We start from the raw sequence: 22,091 nt of genomic DNA on the forward strand, positions 1-22,091 counted from the left end.
TTCAAAACTGTTCCTTGACCTTTACAAGGTCAACCAAGGTCAATTACCTCGAATGAACTTCCGCCGGCGACCATCCTCGCCGGCAGCGGGCGTGACTTTTCCTGTTCCCGGGGAATACGTCACGCCAGTAATGACTGAAATGCAATCAACTTTACATCATTTTGTTGCTGATTCGTTGAAAGACACGGTCGTGAGAGTTTCATGTGGCTATCTTTCATAGATTCGCCAATAGGTACTGGCTAAGTAATTTGGAAGATTATAGCTTTTCCCGGAAATTTGACCTTTGACCTGCCTGCCAAGCCGCGTTATGAAAAATGCGCTGCCAGTGCGAGGCTTAAGATCTTTTTAAAGTTAGATTTTATTCTTAACAATTTTCCACCCTTCCCACGTATCTCATCCCACACCTGAAATATAATATTTGGTCTTCGCGGCCTTCCATGTGGTCCCCAGTAGCTTCAGACTCGTGGTTACGCGCCTGCTGATACGTTGACAGCCCAGTTCACATAGTTATAGGCAATGAGTGATCGTCCGATAGGTAGCCGCTAACGTTGTGCTGATAAACTAAAATCTGGCAAGTATAATATAACCATTCGGACCGACGTGATAGGAGCCGTTAATTTCATACAAATTATAATTGAGTAGAGGGTTATCTTGTGATCCATGTTTTGCTATCATCTGAAACCTGCTGTCACAAAGTCACAGTCGACACCTGGCGCATCTGACGTCACACAATAACCATGTGTACGACAGGTGCCGCACATGAGGTCACACGACAGGCGCCGCCTCCACAGGTGCTGGCGGACCGCTCGACGTGGCTTCCGAGTCTCATTCTATTCAGACGAGCTGCGAGTCGTTACAGATCCCCGACCCAGTAGGCTTCTACCCTGAACACAGAAGCCGGCCAGGCCCGGCCCATGTTGCTCCGTGTCCGTTCCCCGGCACAGGGCTCCCTGAGCGGAGACGGGGGATTCACCTAAACAAGGACGGGCATTGGACGGTGAAACCCGGCGGCCTGACCACTGTGACACCAGACGGCCGGATCACTGTGACACACCAGGCGGCCGGACCACTGTGACACCAGGCGGCCGGACCAGACCACTGTGACACCAGGCGGCCGGACCACTGTGACGCCAGGCGGCCGGACCACTGTGACACCAGACGGCCGGACCACTGTGACACCAGGCGGCCGGACCACTGTGACACCAGGCGGCCGGACCAGACCACTGTGACACCAGACGGCCGGACCAGACCACTGTGACGCAGCAGGCGGTTGGATCACTGTAACACCAGACGGCCGGACCACTATGACACCAGGCGGCCGGACCACTGTGACACCAGACGGCCGGACCACTGTGACGCAGCAGACGGTTGGATTACTGTGACACATCAGACGGCCGGATCACTGTGACACAGCAGACGGCTGGACCACTGTGACGCACCAGGCGGTCGGACCACACCACTGTGACACACCAGGCGGCCCGGCCACTGTGACACACCAGGCGGCCGGACCAGACCACTGTGACACCAGGCGGCCGGACCACTGCGACACCAGGCGGCCGGACCAGACCATTGTGATACCAGGCGGCCTGACCGGACCACTGTAACACACCAGGCGGCCGGACCAGACCACTGTGACACCAGGCGGCCGGACCACTGTGACACCAGACGGCCGGACCACTGTGACGCAGCAGACGGTTGGATCACTGTGACACAGCAGACGGCTGGACCACTGTGACGCACCAGGCGGCCGGACCAGACCACTGTGACACCAGGCGGCCGGACCACTGTGACACCAGGCGGCCGGACCAGACCACTGTGACACCAGGCGGCCGGACCAGACCATTGTGACACACCAGGCGGCCGGACCAGACCATTGTGATACCAGGCGGCCTGACCGGACCACTGTAACACACCAGGCGGCCGGACCAGACCACTGTGACACCAGGCGGCCGGACCACTGTGACACCAGACGGCCGGACCACTGTGACGCAGCAGACGGTTGGATCACTGTGACACATCAGACGGCCGGACCACTGTAACACACCAGGCGGCCGGACCAGACCACTGTGACACCAGGCGGCCGGACCAGACCACTGTGACACCAGGCGGCCGGACCAGACCATTGTGACACACCAGGCGGCCGGACCAGACCATTGTGATACCAGGCGGCCTGACCGGACCACTGTAACACACCAGGCGGCCGGACCAGACCACTGTGACACCAGGCGGCCGGACCACTGTGACACCAGACGGCCGGACCACTGTGACGCAGCAGACGGTTGGATCACTGTGACACATCAGACGGCCGGACCACTGTAACACACCAGGCGGCCGGACCAGACCACTGTGACACCAGGCGGCCGGACCAGACCACTGTGACACCAGGCGGCCGGACCAGACCACTGTGACACCAGGCGGCCGGACCAGACCACTGTGACACACCAGACGGCCACGACACTGACACAGCGCAGCAATGTGACACTTTGACACGACAGGTCAGCCAGGTTCCGTACGGGTATCCCGGGCAGACAGGCCGCTCAGCGACTCGTCTAGACGACGAAGGGAGCTCTGACGACCGCCATGAAACGGACTGTTCCATTAGCGCGACAAACGTATCGTAGCCGGCCTCCATCAGTGGATGTAAATGTCCAGGTGGGCAGTCGGATCAAAGGGGACAGCAGACGTTTGTTTGGAATTTCGCCCCAGCTGTCGGCGATGGCGGCACCAACTGCCTCCCGGTCCGTCGTCAAGTGCCGACCGAACGTGTTTGATGGCTCTCCAAATTCAGACTCACTCTCTTCAGCTGAACTTAACAGTTAGATCGGATACAAGCCGCTAATATCGCGAAACGGGTCTGATCTGTATGACGACCGTCACGTCTGTTGAAATACCATCTGGTGTCATTTTCTCTCAGGTAATTTACTGCAACTTAGCCCCAAAGGCCGAATGTGAATATGGTAATTATCGTAGTTTCGTTCCCAAAGACACTACACTTTGTACTATATTGCTGATCCCGATTCCCCTGTGGTAGACTCCCCACCTATTTAATCGCTCACTGTAGTGACAGCGCGCTCTCCTAAGTAGGAGCGTGCGGAGCGGTTCGAGCCACCGAGCTCCTCCATCACCGACCTGAGCCGAGGTGTGCCGCAGCACTGCCGACCCTCCCCGCTGCGTCAGCGTCAGGTGGTGCGCAGGTGTTCACCCGCCTGGCACAACCCTCGCCCAGTAAACCATCTACAGAGCTAGCTGCAACTGTGTGTCCCAGCATCAGAACTGACATCACAAACAGGGAGTAATAGAAAGCACTACTAATGTATTCAGATCCTCACAGGACAACCGGTATAAAACCTAGAACGGACCTAGTTTGGCGATTTGACGTAAATGCAGCGAATCACTGGCGCAGGCGCTTGATACACACGAGTATAACAGAAGATGATGAATAGTATCATTCCCGAAGCGAGGGCAGTTTCTAGTCACACACACTCACGAGCCGGATAATCTCTGAGCGTACGACAGGCGCCGCACATGAGGTCACACGTCGACAGGCGCCGCCTGTCGAAATTCCGTCCATTAGTACCTACATCTCTCGCCAGCACACTCGCACCAGCACGCCACGTCTCGCCTATCACGGGCTCGCCGGGCGCCTCACTGTCCAATCACACTGCAACCCGGCTCGATCGCAGGCACTCGACGCACTCACACAGATCGACAACAAGAAGTGAGTCATGGCTGATACCCAGAAAACGCGCGCTGATAGATGGGTGACTAAGCGGGGCCCGTCCGCCGTCCGTCCCGACTGCACCATCCGCGGGCAGGCCGGTCCGGCCGCGGCCGAGGGAGCCGCCCCGCGCAGCCAGCGGTCAACAGAAAACACTCCCACCGCGGGCCAGGTCGGCTCGGCACGCTACGCAGCAGTGGTCCCGTTACTTAATCGAGTATAAATACCCCGACGGGCCTCAGAGGTCCTCAGAGGCCCGTCACGCACACACGCACACAGACGCTCCGGGCCGGCGGCTGGCTGCTGCCGGCCCCACTCTCCCCGTATGTACAGACCGCCCCGGCACCGGGACGGGCGCGTGCTCACAAAGTGTCGCTGTCAGCCGGGCGCCGCCGAGCCCTGCACGCCGGTGAGGCTGAGCGCGCGCGCCAGCCGCCGCGGCAGGCTGCGCTCCGGCAGCGGCGGTACGCCGTCACTGCCGCGCCGGCTACAGGAGCTTTGACGCTGAATACCCCAGCGAGCTTGCCTTAAACTTCTTCTTAGATGAGAGAGGCGTTGTAGACTGGGGGTGGGGCATGGTGGCGGCGCCGCTGAACGCAGCGAGCGGCGTCGCTGGGTCGACGTCCTGCCGGCAGCACACAGACACGTGTGTGACGTCACTGGAGGCGGGAGATGACGTCACTGGTGGTGGGAATCCACCAACGGCCGCCCGTGGGCCGGCGGGGTTAGTGGTCAGAGTCGGCAAGCCGCCCCGGATAAAGTTAGAAAGGGTCAGACGAATGGCACATCAGCCAGGTATGCACTAATTTGTCTGCGAAATGAGATGCTACATTATCTCTGGGCTAAATTACTGCAAAGCGTACCTTATAAGGAAAAGCGCAAACCATTAGCAAAGCAACAACTAAGACGATATGCAATGGTGCATGCCTAAAAGTTAACGAGACATATGCAAGTCTTCTTCATAACTCGAAATGCATGTAGCGCAATTTCAATACAGATTGAGTAAATGTCCAAAGCTGCTTCTATCATACAAGGTAAATACATGCCTCCTACAAGCTGCATTCAGCATGCTTGGTTCATATACAGTGCTTCCCTGACCTTTGCTTGGGTGCACTGTCTTATAACTAAGAACATGTGAAATAAAAAATTATAGCTGGCTACAGACTTCTTGAGCTATGCTCCACTGATGATCTTTGCAAATGTGGATATTAGATAAACTATTCAAAGTGCACGGCTACACTGCTGGTGCTTTGCCTACATGTCATGCTAGATGATCATAGACGTTATGTGCGTGGGCGAGCAAGAGAAACGGAAAGAAAGCTGGTGTGTGAAAAAGAGAAAGATAGAGTGTGAGGGTTGGAGGAGAATAAATGTGAGCGAGCAACTCCGATATGGTACAGAGACACAGTAAGGATATGCGGGAGATAGATACATGATAGATAGATATAGAGAGGGAGAGATCGAGGAAGGAGAATATGTGTGTGCGTGTGTGCGTGTGAGAGAGATAGAGGAGAGCGAGAGGGGGAGGGAGGGACAAGGGGAGAGTGGGAGAGAGGAAAAGAGGAGAAAGAGAGGGCGGGGAGGGGATGATACGGAGGAGGGTGGGAGATAGCGGAGCCGGCGAGGTAATCATTTTCGCCCGGCGCGGCGCACACGCGCTGTGCCCGGTGTCGAGGGTGCCTCTGATGGATCCGAGGTCGGCGGGCCACAGGACCGGCGGTCAGCGGCCCACAGGACAGGGCAGGACCGGCGGTCAGCAGGCCACAGGACAGGGCAGGACCGGCGGTCAGCGGGCCACAGGACAGGGCAGCACCTGCGGCCAGCGGGCCACAGGACAAGGCACCGAGGTGGAAAGTGCACACGGCTTGCAACGAGTCAGCGGGCTAAAAATGCTCATCGATTACCATCTGAATATTTCTCTCTAAACATGCTACTGAACGAAAAACTATCGTATCACAAAACAACATCTAAACGGCTGATGCAAGATCTTGGGAGCTTACTAGTTACATCAGCCTCTGCAAATGGCGCCTTATGTTCGTCAAATGATGTAAAGATCGGAAATGACTTACTGGCATCAGGAACACAAATACGATAGCCAAGCAGCTGACACCTGGATTTCGGCGGGCATTGATTACATTGGTTCCGCGAGATGTTGGGAGCGGCTCAGAGGTTCGCTTGTATGGGGAGCGGTATGGGATTGGAGAGGGACGACGCGGTAATTCGGAAATGCAACAGCACTGCTTGAAACACGAGTCATCGAATGCCACTAGTTTGGGTGATATGTTTATGACTGTGTGTAGGTATGTAGATTATTATAATTATAGTATGCTATTATCACATGCAATTACTAATATAATAAGGTATTAAATACGTAGTTATTTAAGCATTAGAGTAGGTGCATATTGTAACTTATGTCATAGACTGGTTAAATCTAGCTAACTAATCGCTATTCTACATTCTACAATCTACAATCTTAATTCACGCATCATTTCGAGGACCCTCCAAGTTACTTTTTAAAGATCATAGCCGCAAACCATCCACCCACATTGATGATTGTCGATTCAAGAAAGCAAACTTTTCGCAATAAAATATGTTAAGCCATTCGAAGGCAGCTTCTTGGTCAGTTCCCAAGCGAACCACCGCACCACAATGGACATCAGCGGCAACAGAAGCATCCCTGCCGCGCCTCTCCAAAGCGCCCGTTCACAAACCGCTCGGCCGGTCAGATCCACCTCCCGAGCAGACCGCGGGGGCGGGCCCGTCCGACGGAGACCCGTCCGACGGAGGCCCGTCCGACGGAGGCCCGTCCGGCGCCATCCATCGCGCACAACCAGCCGCCGACACGCACAAAAAGCGCTGGCCGTCTCGGCGGCCCGGCTCGCCAGCCGGAGAACCGAGCGCGACGGGCTCCGAATTCCGGATGAGCGCGGTGGACGGCGGGCTGGGTAGGACGGCGGAGAAGCTGTCCACGGTGGACGGTGAGTGGAGTGGACGACCTCGCTGGATGGTGGACGGTGGGAAGGAGCGGTCACGGTGGACGAGTGTGGGTGAATTCTGTCCACGGTGGACAGCGGCGAGGAACGGCGAGGCGGGCGGTGGCGAGTAGAGATCGTTTGCTCGGCCTGGACGGACGTTCTAACCCTCTGGACAGCACTGTCGGTGGGAGGAGAAAAGGAGCGGCGGCGGCCGGCCGACTCCCGTCCGGGGTATAAAGTGGGTCGGCCGCCGCGCTGTTTGTGCGCCGACTGTGGGCAGAGCCCGCTCGACTCTCGCTCAGGACGAACGAATGGAGACGGACGAAAAAAGGAGCCTGAGCGGGGAGCGGCAGGCGGCAGTTAGTCACTAAACGAGCCCCATTGGGACCGAGACAGCTGGTCGAACGCCCGCTCTCCGCCCAACACCGCCCGCCGGGACCACATGCGACCCTCTGCACAGGACACCACCGCCCGAACAGACCACATGACACCCACGTACCCCGGCGCCGACCACATGCACAGTGCGCACTTACTGGACACTTTCTGAGCACGCGCTAGCCTCTAGCTACTGAAACGAGAAAAAGTCTCGTCAGATTGGTGGCAACACGCGGCACACAGGACACACGGATGCACGCGGGCTCGAGTCGACAGAAAATATCGACACTCTCGCACACATGTATAGAGAAAAGCATTCAGACTTCTACACCTAACACAAATAAAATAGGCCACACTCGAACAGAATACAAGCGGGCCGCCGGGACTGGTCACTTTCATCCCACTGCTGCCGTCGGCACGGTAGTCGGTCTGGGAGGGGGGGAGGGAGAGGGGGCACGGGGGACGCGCCCGGAGCGACATGCTGGCGCCATGCGGCCATGCTGCGAGAGATAGAGATAGAGAGAGAGAGAAAGAGAGAAAGAGAGAAAGAGAGAGAGAGAGAGAGAGAGAGAGAGAGAGAGAGAGAGAGAGAGAGAGAGAGAGAGAGAGAGAGTAGATGACCTGAGTAGGGAGCGATAAGAGCTAGACAGACAGGAAGAGAGATAGAAAAGGACAGAGTATTAGCAATAAGTGAGTATAGGAGAGTCAGAGAGTACACGACTGAGAGCCAGCCGGCTGAGTATTTGCCGCGTCACTCACGCTGGGTAGCGGCGCCGGCGGCGGCCGGGACGGCGAGGGCAGCAGCGCCGCTGACGACTGGTGGATCAGACGCTGTAAGACACACGGACCGTGCCCGGCTACAGGTCAGACTGGCGGCGCGCTACACTACACACTACCGGCCCAGACACTGGGCTACGGGCGGCACTACCGGCCGCCGCGCTACCACTAGTCTGGGCCGCGCCGCAGAGGCCGCGACACTAGCTTACGGCATACGGGCTACACTTTCCGACAGCTAGCATACGGAAGCCTGTAACTATACAGTAAGAAGGTAGATACTTACCAGAACAGAACGTTCAGTCGGAAAGATAAAGGAAGACGAAAAGCACTGACGAGTGATAACTACAGGATACAGGGGGGGGGGGGAATGACTAATGAGAAAGGGATGGGGAGAGCTCGAAGAAAGAAGGAAAGATAAGGTGAAGCGAGATATATCTGACGGGCAGCTGAGCCCGTCCGGTAATTATGCACCACAATGTAAGCAAACACGGTATCAGGACAGCACGCAGCACTCTGATCCGCGCTACGGAGTTTTCTACGGTATAGCGGAGCATCTGTCAACTGGCGTCACTAGCACTACACAGCACTGCAGCATAGCGGCGGGTCCCAACAACTACCGTCTTACCTTCAGGGCCGGGGCCGTTGGGCGTGTCTCCCACCCCTCATCCGACCCCGCAGACATGCCATATCACGCCGTGGAACTCCACCCGTTCGGAACTGGGCTCCCAAAGACCCCCTGATCCACGGCGTCTCGGACGGAGAGGGGTGGAGCGCCGGCCAGGACAGGTCGTGTACCAATACTGCAGCACCACAGTCAGTGTCCTGAGCCATCCATCAGCCGCCAGTCCTCCGACTCAATACAAAACGGCGGACCGGTCAGAATTCAAACGGGAACCGCCGAGCCGCCGCTCCTGATCAGTGATCACCCTGTGTGGAGGGGCCGCCAACACTACTATGGTTGACCCATGCCGAGATGCCGCGGCCGATCACCCTCCGTGAAGGAGCCGTTCGCACTAGACCCCGACCAGACGGATGGGCAGCATACCTACCACCCCGCACCCTTAAGCACCAGCCGTCACTGCGGACACTGGACGCGACGACCAACTCCAATAATTATGGAACGCCGAACCAAAGGACGACAGTTTATTTTTAGTTTTTGATAGATTTGGCGAACAAACTAGACGTCCAAATAATCCGAACCAAATGCAGACACCGTAAATCAGTGCCAAAAAGAAAGCAAGGAACAATACAGATAAAGGGCTTCCAAAGAAAATAGCGTTGCGAAAGAAAATATCTACCATCGCCATAGAACTAGGTATCGTAAAAAAAAACAAATGCTCTTTCATAATTAATGCATCATACAAGCTACATTGCGTTCGATAACAAACGCAGAAACCGCTGTAGGCCTTTTCAAGTAAACGCCTCTGAAGTTGCAGGCGCCTGCCATTCCCACAATCCCACATCCAGCGAGAGGTGGTAGGCTGTTCCGCGCCACAGCCGGGCACTGCGGCACAGCCTACCCATCCAGTCACCGCAGCGCCGCGCCGCGCCGCACTGTAGGCCGGCAGCCTGAAAAAGCGCTAGAAATTCCCCCAAACTGACTGTCCGCAATATGAACAAAATAGGTATCATTTAATCCCAAATTGATCGAAGAATACGATTCCGATGCTAGTTTTGCCCTAAGGTCAAAATTGAGGTCGTCAGTTGTCACCAAACACAAGACAATTTAGACTCTCTATAGGCCACCACATTTACCGATTTTAATGATGAACTTTAGTGGTAATTTATTAGTTGACCAATCGTCGTTTTGAACGAAATTTCCTGTCAGACTAGTTCAGGGCACTGTTGTTCACTGTGCCAACATCATTCTGACATATTGCATCGCTTTTCTGCAAGATAAGCTAGCTGTTTGCAAGCAGCTGCAAGACGTAATTTAAAATCATATCCAATTTTTTAATTAGACTTTTATAAAAACGTTATTTCGAGCAGCTAAAAATGAACATTCCATACTAGCCTCTGATTACTCATCTTTTGTTCCATATAGGTGCTTTGCTGCTTTTCCCTGCTACTTTTCGAGATATGCGCCAGTAAACCACATGATGTAGGGGCAATTGTCACCTCGCCGCTCTACTGAAGGCCCGGCGCTCTTTAAAACGCTGGAAGTTGTGAAAAACAAACGCTTATAATCTAAATGAAATATATGTCCCTGAGCTCAGAATTGATCAACGCACACAATGCTGTCAACATTTCTGGGCCAAACTCAAAAACTCAGTCATTATTAACCCCTAAACACAAGTCAGTGATAATCAACAACAACTTGCTCTTTAGTTAGACTTTTGAGAAATGTTATTTCGAGCCGTTAAAAATGGCCATGCCATACAAACCACCAATCATCTTTCTGTCATGCCCTACTCGCAATTTTTGCTAATGCCTGCAACTCTTCGAGGTCACGTGACCTCACCATTAAAAGTGAATGGGGAAATAAGGAAACTGTTGTTTTTGCGCATGGAATGATTTCAAACTATCTCAAGCACACGGAATCGTGATTTCGTGCACTCCTTGCAAGATCCGATGCTTTACTTTTGCATTTTTGACCTTCCGTGACGTCATTTATGACGTCACACCGGTCATAGGAGTTTCTCGTCAATAACTCATGATCAAATTGAGCCAGCGACTCGGGAAAGCCACCAATGGACTCGGGAAGACCTCCCGAATCGAATGATATGCGATACGACCTCCTTCGATTAAGTTCGTGGCCTGGTGGGCTCTGAACTGACCTTGACTCGAGGTCAATACCTTAAGTTGACCTCACCCGAACAAAAAGTATACCATTCGACGCGCCTGAGCCAGGCGAACACGATGGTGCCAAAATCGCTGCTCTGCGGCCATTTTTTGCGAAATTATTTGCCAAAAACCAAACCCTACCTTGGGCTTTTTGACTTCACCTCAGAGGTTACCGGTTGACCTGGGACCTTAAAATCGGGTATCAATCGTTCCGCCTTGAAACGGCGCACACGCTTGTTTTTTCCGCGAGGCTCTAGCTCCATTAGGGGCGAAACGGCAAAAAGGGGTCTTACCAACCCTCCCCCCTCGGCCGGCCGAGGGGGTGGGGGGTCCGACAATAGGTCCGGCGAGGGTTAAGCAGCCCCACTTCGTTTTTAGCATGTTTGCTTGTCACTGAGATCAACAACTCAATCACAAATAATTTCTAGCACTTCCGGACCCCCGGCCGTGTGCGCCGTCCGGCAGCTCGGTGGGCGTGTGGGGAGCCCGCCGCCCAGTTACAGGGACCCGGGCGGCTCCGAGCCCGTCTCTCCCACTCCCCGTCGCTCCGTGTCCGGTCCGGTCCAGCAGAGCCGGCGGCCCGCCCATCAGCCGCCGCGCTCCAAAGATAAGCCGCCGCGCCACCCCCCATTTGCATAGTTTCAATGCATACATCGAGCGGCCGGTCCCGCCCGCCGCTGCTGTCAGCTGAGGCCGGGCCGGGGTGTCCTACCGCAGGCCAGGCGGCCGTGGCAGAGGACACCACAGGCTCGGAGCGGGGTAAGAACCTAACCGACCGACTGCCCAGCCGGCGGAACGGGCCGGTCACCGGCGGGGGTCGTAGACAGCTCAGCTGTGTCAGGGCAGCATGTCAGCCGGGTCACTGACCGGACCGGCAGGTCAGCGGTCGCCGCCGGCCGCCGGCGCCGGCTCGTCACGGGGGAGCCATTGGCGCCGCGCCGGCCGGCCGGCCGATGCAGCTTTAATGCAGTGCCGGCCGCGCTGGACGCTCGGCGCAAGTTGTGCCGGCCGAGATTAGGTCCACGGCCGGTGCCGGACCGCAGCGCCGGCCACGGGCACGGGCGGGGGCGGCAGCGTGCCTCGCGACAAGAGACGCCCCCGCCCGGTATATCACCACAACCGCAGAACACCTATTTAAAGCCGCCGTCGGAGCTACTCTAATGACAGGTGCAGAGGATGGGCACATCGTCCATGATTCCACACGAGCCAGCAGCAGAAGGGAATTAGCCCAATTGCGGTGGAATCAAACGATAAAATAAATCCTATAGAATAAACAGCATGAAATGCATCCTTTGAATGAGGCCAACGCGAGGGGCCACGAAGCCCCGCGAGTCTACATTAAACGATGATAACGCAAGACTTGGACGTGCAATCGTTGTGCATTGGCTTATTAAACTTGAAATTGTCACTCTCCACCAGTGCCACCCGATCGGAAACTTCAATATGGTTATTACTCGTATACGGTTGAGCTGGTACCAAAATAATCAGATAAGTTTGGTCTAATGACATATGCCGAGCCAACAGCGCCATAGACATCTAACTACCGTCGGCGCTGTTAACGGTTACCATTACCGATTGGAGCCGGCGGCCGCAGCAGCCCACATCACCAAAGGGGCCGCCCGGGAGAAAAGTTGGCGAAAATGACACCTGAACACATCACGAGGCGTGATTAAGTATTAAGCTCGGTAAAGTGGGGCGAATTTCCGCGCAAAATTGCCTTTTAACGAGTCGATCGACAGAGATGAGGTGCACTAAACAGAAATGACCCTTATGGTAAAAACGTCATTTCTACAAAGCTGATGGGACACGGCGCTTGATTGCGAACGAATTTCGACGCGGGTCGATAGAACCTCCCGTTAGATGCTTACACTTCTGGGTATAGGACATCAACATTTTCAAGGTTGTACTGCACAAAGCATCTCAGCATTACGAGTAGGCTAACATACTCATCAACTAGTGCAGTAATTGCTGGCCTCTTCTCATTTCAGAGCACATCACTGTGGTTCGCTGTTCCATCCACTTCCCGAAAGTGCCAACAATCGACCCGACTCGACCCGGTGGACATTGGTTGGGAATGACACATGTCGGGGGACCTCCAAACTACACGGGAACAGCTCTGCAACGACCGCGTCCGGTGCCGCAAACGATCGCTCGCAGCAACTGTAATCCGGGGACGTAACAAAGTTCCCGAATTTCCACTTCGGCTGCCGGGAATTTCCGGGATCTGCGCCAGCCAAGTATTCATGAACGCTTCATCCAACATCCGGGAAACGGGGCTCAGCAAACTCTGAGCGGAGCACTACTCACAGCCAGGGATGGGACCGGTTACTTAATTCCCCCGTCCTCAGTCCCGGCAAGTGGCGGGCCACGCCTACCGGGAGCCAACTGGGGCCGCCGCTCCAAGCCGGACCAACGTGTCCTCCCTTTCCTCGGTCGGAGCTTATTGAAAGGTAACTTGGCGACTCTACAACTACCGGAGTCTTCTAGCCGCCTGACATTGCGCTCCACATCAACTGTTCAATCTACGGACCCTCTCTGTCCCCAACTCGATTCTGACTGGGTTGGAAGGGATTCTCACCTCCCCAAAAGGACAACTGAGATGCTCCTTTCAGCTCAGCTCAGGAGCGCCATCAGGAGCACCAGCCCATCACCCCCGGTCCCACTTACCCTCAGGTTGGAGGAGGAGGCCATCCTCATCTCGGACATGGGCCCGGACGGTGTGCCGCCCTGGAACGGGCTGATGACGGTCGACACGGCCCGGCGCAGCTTGTTGGGCGTTTGCTTGAAGCTGAACGCGCGCCCCACCTTGCGACCCGTCTTGGTGGCGAACCTGCAGACGAGCGAGGCGGGGCGGGGTGGGTCAGTGTGTCCCAGCTCCGTCAGTCGGCTGGGACGCGGGGTAGATGTAAATGCAGGCATTAGGGTCGGTGGGACGGTAATGGGCGGAGAACGGTCAGACAAGCATGAGAAAATATGGGGAAGGAAATGAAGCACGCGACGATTCATTTTGTGAGGGCTAACTAGTTGGACGGGCTTCTGAGCGCCAGACTTGTAAACGACTCTGAGTTGATTCGTGAATCGACTCAGAATCAAACCGTTTTTCGATGAGTCATGAGTTGATTCGAATCACTTCATCGAGGAACTTGATGAGTCATGAGTTGATTCGAATCGATTAAATTTAACATCATGAGTCATTTGATGAATCGATTCAAATTTTCAGACTCAAACAAAGAATCGACTCAAAAAAAAATTTGAGTCGTTTACAAGTCAGCATCAACAGCCTAATAATCAATGCTAGATCACCCCCTCAGCTTTAGCCATCACTTAACTCCATATTTCAGACTTACAAGAGCCTCAGAGGCTCAGGCACAGGCGCCTAATGAGCCAAAAGCATTTGGCAGTTGATAGGTACTTAGTCTTACCAAACCAAGTGCCTGCTACACTACCTAGGTACCTACATTTTACATGTCAGAAGTCAGAATTGACACCTGCGGCTGCCTCCCCTTCTCCCAGTCCCAATTTGGTCCCAATAATCAATCAACAGCATAAGAATTTGGGCGTCTATAGAGTCAAATACGCCCAAACTACCTATAGGCTATGCTATAATATAAATAAACTCACCTAGGTCGGTAAAGCTGGCGTCAGTCGTCACCGTCGCCTTCCCGCCAAGGTAGGCCGTAATGACCAAGGTCACGTATGTCAAACTAGTGACAGATTCAGATCGCAGTTACCGTGCGATCGTACTAACTTACTGCAAATTTGTGCTAACCTGCTGCAGTGGAAAATAAGTAAGTACTAACTTACTTCAAATTTGTTAGTTCCAGATGTTCCAGATGTGTGCAACTTACCCCCTACCCCTTAATCGGCCCTTAAAGGAAGGGGCGCGTCAAAAGTGCCTCAAGGGTTCGTCTGATCGCCAAAATAAGGGTCGCAATCGATTCTTCGGGTCAATATCTAGCCGCAGCCTCGGGTTCCAGATGTGTGCAACTTACCCCTTACCCCTTAATCGGCCCTTAAAGGAAGGGGCGCGTCAAAAGTGCCTCAAGGGTAAGTTGCACACATCTGGAACCCGAGGCTGCGGCTAGGTATTGACCCGAAGAATCGATTGCGACCCTTATTTTGGCGATCAGACGAACCCTTGAGGCACTTTTGACGCGCCCCTTCCTTTAAGGGCCGATTAAGGGGTAAGGGGTAAGAGCTAGGGCCAAATAAAGGTCATATTCTTGCTCCCCGTCCCCCAATTGACTTAATATGAGTTTTTTGAGCGGTTCTGAATCCGACGCTGTATTCGTTGTTGTTGCTGACGCTAACTTCACGGACATAATACTTACTTGTTTTCCACTGCAGCAGGTTAGCACAAATTTTGCAGTAAGTTAGTACGATCGCACGGTAACTGCGATCTGAAGCTGCCACTAGTTTGACATACGTAACCTTGGTCATTATGGCCTACCTTGGCGGGAAGGCGACGGTGACGCCAGCGATACGGGCGATACCTTAACTACTTTCAATGAGTCTCAACTCAAGATCATATCTGATTCTGAGGCCTGAGCCACTCATGCAAGGTCATGGCCTCCTCGTTTGCTCCTCGTGGCCCATGGAGTCCCTGCTGATGCTGAATGTGTCACAGGTGGGATTAATCCTATTTTTGAGGTTGTACTGTTTGAATAATTTTATGTGATAAGTAAGAAGTAGTAACATTTGTTTCATTATCATGTAGAAAAAGTTTGATTAAAAAAAAAACATGAATGCCTCTCGGAACTTGTGCTTTTGAATTTTCAAAAAGACTTTCTAGGTAATAATAAGAGATAGGTTACTATGCTACTCCTTAGTCCTCACTTATATTATAATTGTCTCTCAGAGTTACTTACAAATTTATCTGATATTGCACTGTTGACTGTTGAGTGTTGAAGATAGGTAGGTGTAAGGTAGGTACCTACGTACCTAGTCCTACTAGGTAGCTGCTTGAATCTTTGGTCAAGGCTACTATGCTGCTTAATACAATTGTGGTATGCGGCATATTCATTTTATCATAGCTTTGAGTCAAATAATCAACAAATGCCTATAGGGAGTCATGGGTTGAATGAAATAAGTTCAATAGAAATGTCGTGCGAGTCATGAGTTGATTTGAATCGATTCATCAAAATGTGAGTCATGAGTTGATTCGAATCATTCCGTTGGCTAGTTGCTCGAGTCATGAGTTGATTCGAATCATTTTATCGAGGAACTTGATGAGTCATGAGTTGATTCGAATCAATCAAATTTAACATCATGAGTCGTTTGATGAATCGATTCAAATTTCCAGACACAAACAAAGAATCGACTCAAAAAAAATTTGAGTCGTTTACAAGTCTGCTGAGCGCTGGTGCGCCCCACGGTAGGTACTGTACGGCTGAACTCACATACGTTACACCCCCAGTCGCAGTGCGAGTTACACGTCCCAGACGCCCTGTAGTTCTGTACGACACCGGCGGCGGCCGATCGCGCGGCGCCAGGCACACAGGGAGTCTGTCTAACACTCTGTCTGCACGAGTACCATGCTGTGAGCCGCATCAGCTGCTGACAGCAATACCGGCTAAGGAGCAACACCCTACCACCTCGTCTGCATTTAAAGAAGCTTTCAAAATGCAAATGGCCCAATGTTGTCGGTCCAGGTCACCAGGAAAACACGGTCTGCAGAAAAAAACAATGCAAATGGGTTGGACGACAAAATTCGGACAGCTTGTCATACTAAGGCAGATTGCCAGTGTCCGAAAGTTCGCAAATATGCCCTTCAATATTAAATGTTACGGGAATTCGATGGAGCATAAAGACATTATACGGTCTCCGTATCAGAGACTTTTGGTCATGCCTTTGAATGTCACCGCACACTTTCGGGCAGTGCCGGGAACTTTTGCAGGAGCCGGATGGCATACTAACTAGGCGAGGCAGGCTGATATGATGAAGCCGAGCGGGGAATTATCCCGCAGTGCCAGCGCCGCAGCGCCGGTCGGTCCCGGCCGAGTCGGCAGCTCCCGCCGGCCACAACCGCCTCATTTCGGCCGCTTCAGGATGCATGACAGCCGGCCGCGCTGCATGCTAACAGACCTCTGCAGCCGGGCTCCGGTCGCTCCAAAACTAACCAGGAATCAACTCATCACACCCTCTTAAAAGCATCCGAGGCGACAGGAGCGATGTGATCCGTCACATCTCTTTGCTGGGTTAATATAAAAAACTTGCACCCGAGCTCATGATTGGCAATGAAACTCCACACACACACCGAGTTCGTTAAATCAAAATGAACAATCCACAAACAGTTAAGAGTCTAGGCTGGAAATGATGTACTAAACATAGACAGCCGTCAAAGTTGTCTGCATGGACATTCTGAAATGTTTTTCAAGTACGTTTTTCGCCGCATTCATTTGCAGCACTTTCCGTTTAGAACTCTGGCGAAACAGCGCAGACAAAACCCATGCATGAATGCGGGTCATTTCAGGCTGAAAATAAAGTAACAGTATTCTGTCCGTGCGTCGGCACGACTTTTGATTCTGAGCGGGGCGGATGACAAATAGGCCGGGCCGTCGGACACCGAGTGGGCTCCCAGCATACCGGCCGGCGGTGGGGAGGACCGGAGAGAGAGACGGGGAGAGCCGGCGGGGGGAGCTGGGGAAAACGGCGGGGGAAGAGACGGGGAGAAACGGCAGGGAAAAACGGCGGGAAGAGGCGGGGGAAGAGACGGGGAGAAACGGCGGGGAAAGGTGGTAGAGACAGGGAGAGCTGGGAGAGACGGAAAGAGCTGAAAGCGGTTATCAATGGGGATTATTTGGGTTGACAGCGGCCATCTTTGCCGCTATTGGAGCATAAACTGTTATTACTCTATGAGTTGCCAGCATATAGCTGCCATTCAGACAGACATTTCGCCTTGTTCGAACCACTACCAGCTACATTCATCATTCCAAACTGTCGAACTCTGAAACAGAAGCATCAAAAGCGTGGGAGCTGCACGGGCAGAACGACCGACGACAGCGCCAGAAACAGCGCCTATTCGCTATCAAAACTGGGACGGCGGCTCGGCGACTCGGCGATACCACTGCCGCCCCGGCGCACAGTGGTTCCAGGCCGCGGGGGACGGCCGACATCCCGCCATAGGAACAGCGTCGTCGGAAAATACGGTAGGCGAGTTCAGTCTCTCTGTGCTGATGTTTGAAAATCATCAGAAATAGGCGATGCCACAAGAAATCAGCTAAGCCTGACGAGAAACAAAGTCTCTCCGCTTGATGGATGTTTTTGATACAACATAAGCTTCCCTGAAAACCGTCATTTTCTGTCTGTTGTTGCTCTGAACTGTTGACATAATATCAAATCTGACGACTTTTTCGGTACGTGCAAGCGAAAGTGAACAACGAAACGAGCATGAAGCACGACCGCACAGCCAAACGAGTCGATTATGAAACATCCGAGAAACAATGCATCCAGAAACCATTAAGCTGAGTTCCATGCTGTCAGGGACGGAGATAATTGCTAAAAATCTAGAAAATGCAACCGAAATTATAGCTTATACCGTTGTTCCGCCAATAATCCATGACGTCAGGACACCAATGATACACCACATTTCAGCGTTTATTTAGCATGGTCGGTATTAATCGAACCGAAGAACGACCGTTAGTTCCCGAGCGCTGGTACTTACACACATAAATACGCCACCTTTGCCGACGAGCTCTGTAATTACAGACCATCGGCCGACCACCGGGACACGGCGTTACATAACCCGGCGCCGCGGTCCCCGCTGTTCCTAAGGCCGCAGCTCCTCCCCGTGAAGTAGTCTTTCAGCGGACACTGTCCCACAGCGGACACCGGGTCCCGATCACACGAGTCGACACTTCACCGGCCCAGAGGCCAATACCGGGCGACAGTGACCAATACCGGGCGACAGCCGGCCGTCACCCGACGGCCGGCAGCGCCGCAGAGTGCGAACAGGGAGACACCACCCGTCCAATCGAGCCCGTGTCAGCAGACAGGGCTGACCCCAACCCTACAGCAGTGGATCAGAGACCGAACAAGGACAGGGAGAGACCACCCGTCCAATCGAGCCCGTGTCAGCAGACAGGGCTCTCCTCCACCCTACAGCACAGAATCAGGGTCCAGAGACCAAACAAGGACAAGGGGAGAACGCCTGTCCAATCGAGCCCGTGCCAGCAGACACGGCTGTAGGTACAGCCCACCGCTAAAGTTATGTAGGGTTTTACCAATCTCAACGGTTGGCTTTAACTGGCGATTGTTTAATGCGGAGTGATCGAAAAGAAGATGTCAATAGCTAAAGTTGCAGCTGCAAGGGTGACGATACATATACGCTACATTCAAAGTTTCATTGGAGTCTGGCTAATCGTTCCTAGGCTTCAGAAGCAGAACATACCCATGACTGAAACCCCACATTACTTCTGCTGTGGACTGTACCAGCCATACTGTAGAAGGGCGTCGGATCAACACTCGAACTCGGTCACTCGGGCGACTGACGCCGATCGGGCGGCTGCTGTTGAGCGTGTGACCTGCGCAGTGACCGGCCGGTGTGCCGCCAGCCCCGGTCGGCGCCGAGACAGAGTTTCTGTGGGCGCCAGCGCGGCTGTTTTTGTCGACTCGGGTCGGGCAGCAGTGCGTAACGAGGTTATGTAACGTCAATAGGGTCCACAGACGTGATAAGGGGCGCCGCCGAGACGCAGCGCACACAGATGACGTCCTGAAGAGAAGGCAGAGGTGGGCCTATTCATCGAGACGTGCCACGAGGTTGGCTTCCTGTATGTGTGTGTGTGTGTGTGGGGGGGGGGGGGGGGGGGGAGGGTTACAGAAGTGGTCAGTCACCATTCCATATATTCTAATAGATATTCTAATCATAAACATTTTGTCGGAATAGATGAATGGACGTAGGTTCTGGTGCCTCGCTAAGCAGTGCTTTTTTTGTGAAAATTATTCCATGAAGTAGCAAGCATTCCTTTAGTCTTGATGAGCATGCAATAAACCCCAACGCCTATCTGGTAACCTTAAACGCGCACCTTTCTGTCACCGTCCATAAAATAATACCAAAACCAGTCAGCAGCGCTGTCACCACCCAACTGCCACCGGCGACCACGGCTTCTGACGGCGGCCGCTTATGCGGTCGGGAGGTCAGGTCAGCCCCGAGTGACCGGCTGTCACGCGGCCCGGTCGGCAGGTCAGGTCAGCCCGGAGTGGCCGGCTATCTAGCGGCCCGCTCGCCAGGTCAGGTCAGCCCGGCCGGCCGGCTGTCACGGTCGGCAGGTCAGGTCAGCCCGGAGTGACCGGCTATCACGTGGCCCGGACGGCGGGCCAGGTCAGCCCGGAATAGCTGCCACCACGTGGCGCCTCCCAGGCAGTCGGCGGCCACTCGCACGGTCCATGCCTGCTGAGCGCACCACCCGTCTGCGGTCACGGGCGGCCGTATCGACTACAAGTCTCTGGCGGAGGACGGACGCCCACGGAGGTCACCCGTAGAGCCGGCACTGTATACTGACCAGGAGCACATTATTACAGCCGAGCCGCGGCCGGTCCGTCCCACACCCGTCTCCCGTCCAGTCCAGTTACCGTCGGCGGCAGACAGCGACGCGCCAGAGAACACCGCCAGAGGCTATAATTTCGATATATTTCGCGGAAAGTGGAAGGTGGGGCATTCCACGTCAAATCAAACACCGAAATCCGTCATCCCCTTCGATTTTTCTGAAAATTTGTAGGCAGACTGGGCATGGTTCAAAACTGAGTTACGTATAATATTTTCGAAATTTAATAACGTATCGCTGAGATATAGGTCATCGAATATAGCGAAAAATGCCACACATCAATTTTTTAAATGGCTATAACTCTGGTTCCTTTTCTGGTATCAAAATGATATTAACAGGGTCTTATAGGCAATTGATAAGGCTTTGATTTTTAATTATAAAATTAAATTGAAGTGACCTTGAAATGCATTTGACCTTGAATTAAAACAGAAAAATTTAAATAGAAAAAAAAACACGTCACCTTCGATTTGGGTAATTTTTACATATTATGTCCGTCACAATGTTCCTAACCATCTGTGAAAAAATTGGAGTGGGCCATTCATAACTTGCGCGGCAAACGCCGTTTTCATGCATCAACATCACGCAACCGCGCGTGACCTTGAAAGACAGAGTCAAGACGTGCTTGCTTGTGTACACTTTCTGAAATGAATGATTGCTGATTAGTGATATACCAAACTCTGCGAGAATGGAAATGCATAGTCATCGTAGTCAAGCATTCACGTTCCATAGTAAAAGTGTCTCAGGCAAACGGTATTTTGCGGTGAATTTTGAGCCGTGTGGAAATGCATCATGAAGTAAATTCAACGAAAACATTATCACGCAACGATATCTTCACGTCTTTTCATCTTCACTATACGAAAGAACATACATTTTTTTAAGTATGTGTGGGGAATTTCTAGTTAATCCAATAATAAATATGGCAGTTAGAGGCCTGCTAGAGAGAGTAACATGTCGCCGGCTGAGGCGGGCTCGACCGATGCGGGAAACGCAGCAATCACAATTTTGTGTTTACACGTTCATATTTCAATTGTTTACCAACCGATTTTCAAAATTTTTTCACCATAAGATTGCCTGTACATTTCTTAGTCTTCTCACAAAATTTGACGCGAATCGAACGTAATCAGCGGTAGGGAGCGCGATGTAAAGACGGAACCGTTCCGTTCCGTCCCGGCACAGTCTACAATTCAGGCGGCGCGTAGCGGTCGGCGCCGGCTGCCGAGTCGCCGCGTTGCTGCGGCGACAGGATGTTCACTTTACACCAGGGATGCGGAGCCGTGGAAATTTCAGACGGCTCCGGCTCCGGCTCCGGAGAAAAAAAAATCGGCTCCGGCTCCGGCTCCGGCTCCGGTTGAAAAGCCATGGCGGCTCCGGCTCCGGCTCCGGCTCCGAGTAAAATGATCCGGCTCCGGCGGCTCCGGCTCCGGCTTCTACTCAGTACATCCCCTATGCGATCAATTAAATACGGGTGGAAGAAAAAAGGCGATGGGATTGGTACACGTTGCTTCTGTATTTGTATAACAAGGCTATTTTGAATACCACATTGTTTTACGTCTTGTACTTGTCAAACCGAACTAGGTAAATAATAGTTTCCTCTTAAGAAAAGGAGCCGGAGTCGCCCCCTTTTTTGACGGCTCCGACTCCAGCTCCGGCTCCGGGCTATATTGTTTCACGGCTCCGGCTCCGGCTCCGGGCAAAATATGCCGACTCCGGCGGCTCCGGCTCCGGCTCCGCATCCCTGCTTTACACCGCTATTACTAGAACAGTTGTGAACCGATTTTCTTATTGCTTGCACGATGAGATGTCCAATTCAATTCTTGACAGGTAGCCATAGTTAATTTCGCATTTATCTTATGAGATATTGGCGAAAAACAGGAGGGGTGGGCGAAGTTCGCTCTTCCCACTCCACTGCGCGTGCTAACA

General features: G+C 53.3%; 1 protein-coding gene across 3 annotated transcripts in view; it reads right to left on the minus strand.

Moving 5' to 3' along the window:
* Positions 1-3,293: 3,293 nt before the first annotated feature.
* The window catches only part of LOC122385411 (protein ECT2-like), a 72,541-nt gene continuing 53,743 nt past the window's right edge, over positions 3,294-22,091 (minus strand). For 2 of the 3 annotated variants that reach the window (XM_043373653.1, XM_043373654.1), the window contains 4 exons: positions 13,297-13,459; positions 7,828-7,899; positions 7,227-7,258; positions 3,294-4,343 (listed from right to left, as the gene is read on the minus strand). In XM_043373653.1, coding sequence (XP_043229588.1) covers positions 4,097-4,343; positions 7,227-7,258; positions 7,828-7,899; positions 13,297-13,459 — 514 coding nt within the window. In that variant the 3' untranslated portion in view covers positions 3,294-4,096. The remainder of the gene's footprint in view (positions 4,344-7,226; positions 7,259-7,827; positions 7,900-13,296; positions 13,460-22,091) is intronic. The other variant, XM_043373655.1, reaches the window with a different exon arrangement.

This window comes from Amphibalanus amphitrite, unplaced genomic scaffold, assembly GCF_019059575.1.
Source record: "Amphibalanus amphitrite isolate SeventyFive unplaced genomic scaffold, NRLGWU_Aamphi_draft 000218F_arrow, whole genome shotgun sequence".
Classification (NCBI taxonomy): domain Eukaryota; kingdom Metazoa; phylum Arthropoda; class Thecostraca; order Balanomorpha; family Balanidae; genus Amphibalanus; species Amphibalanus amphitrite.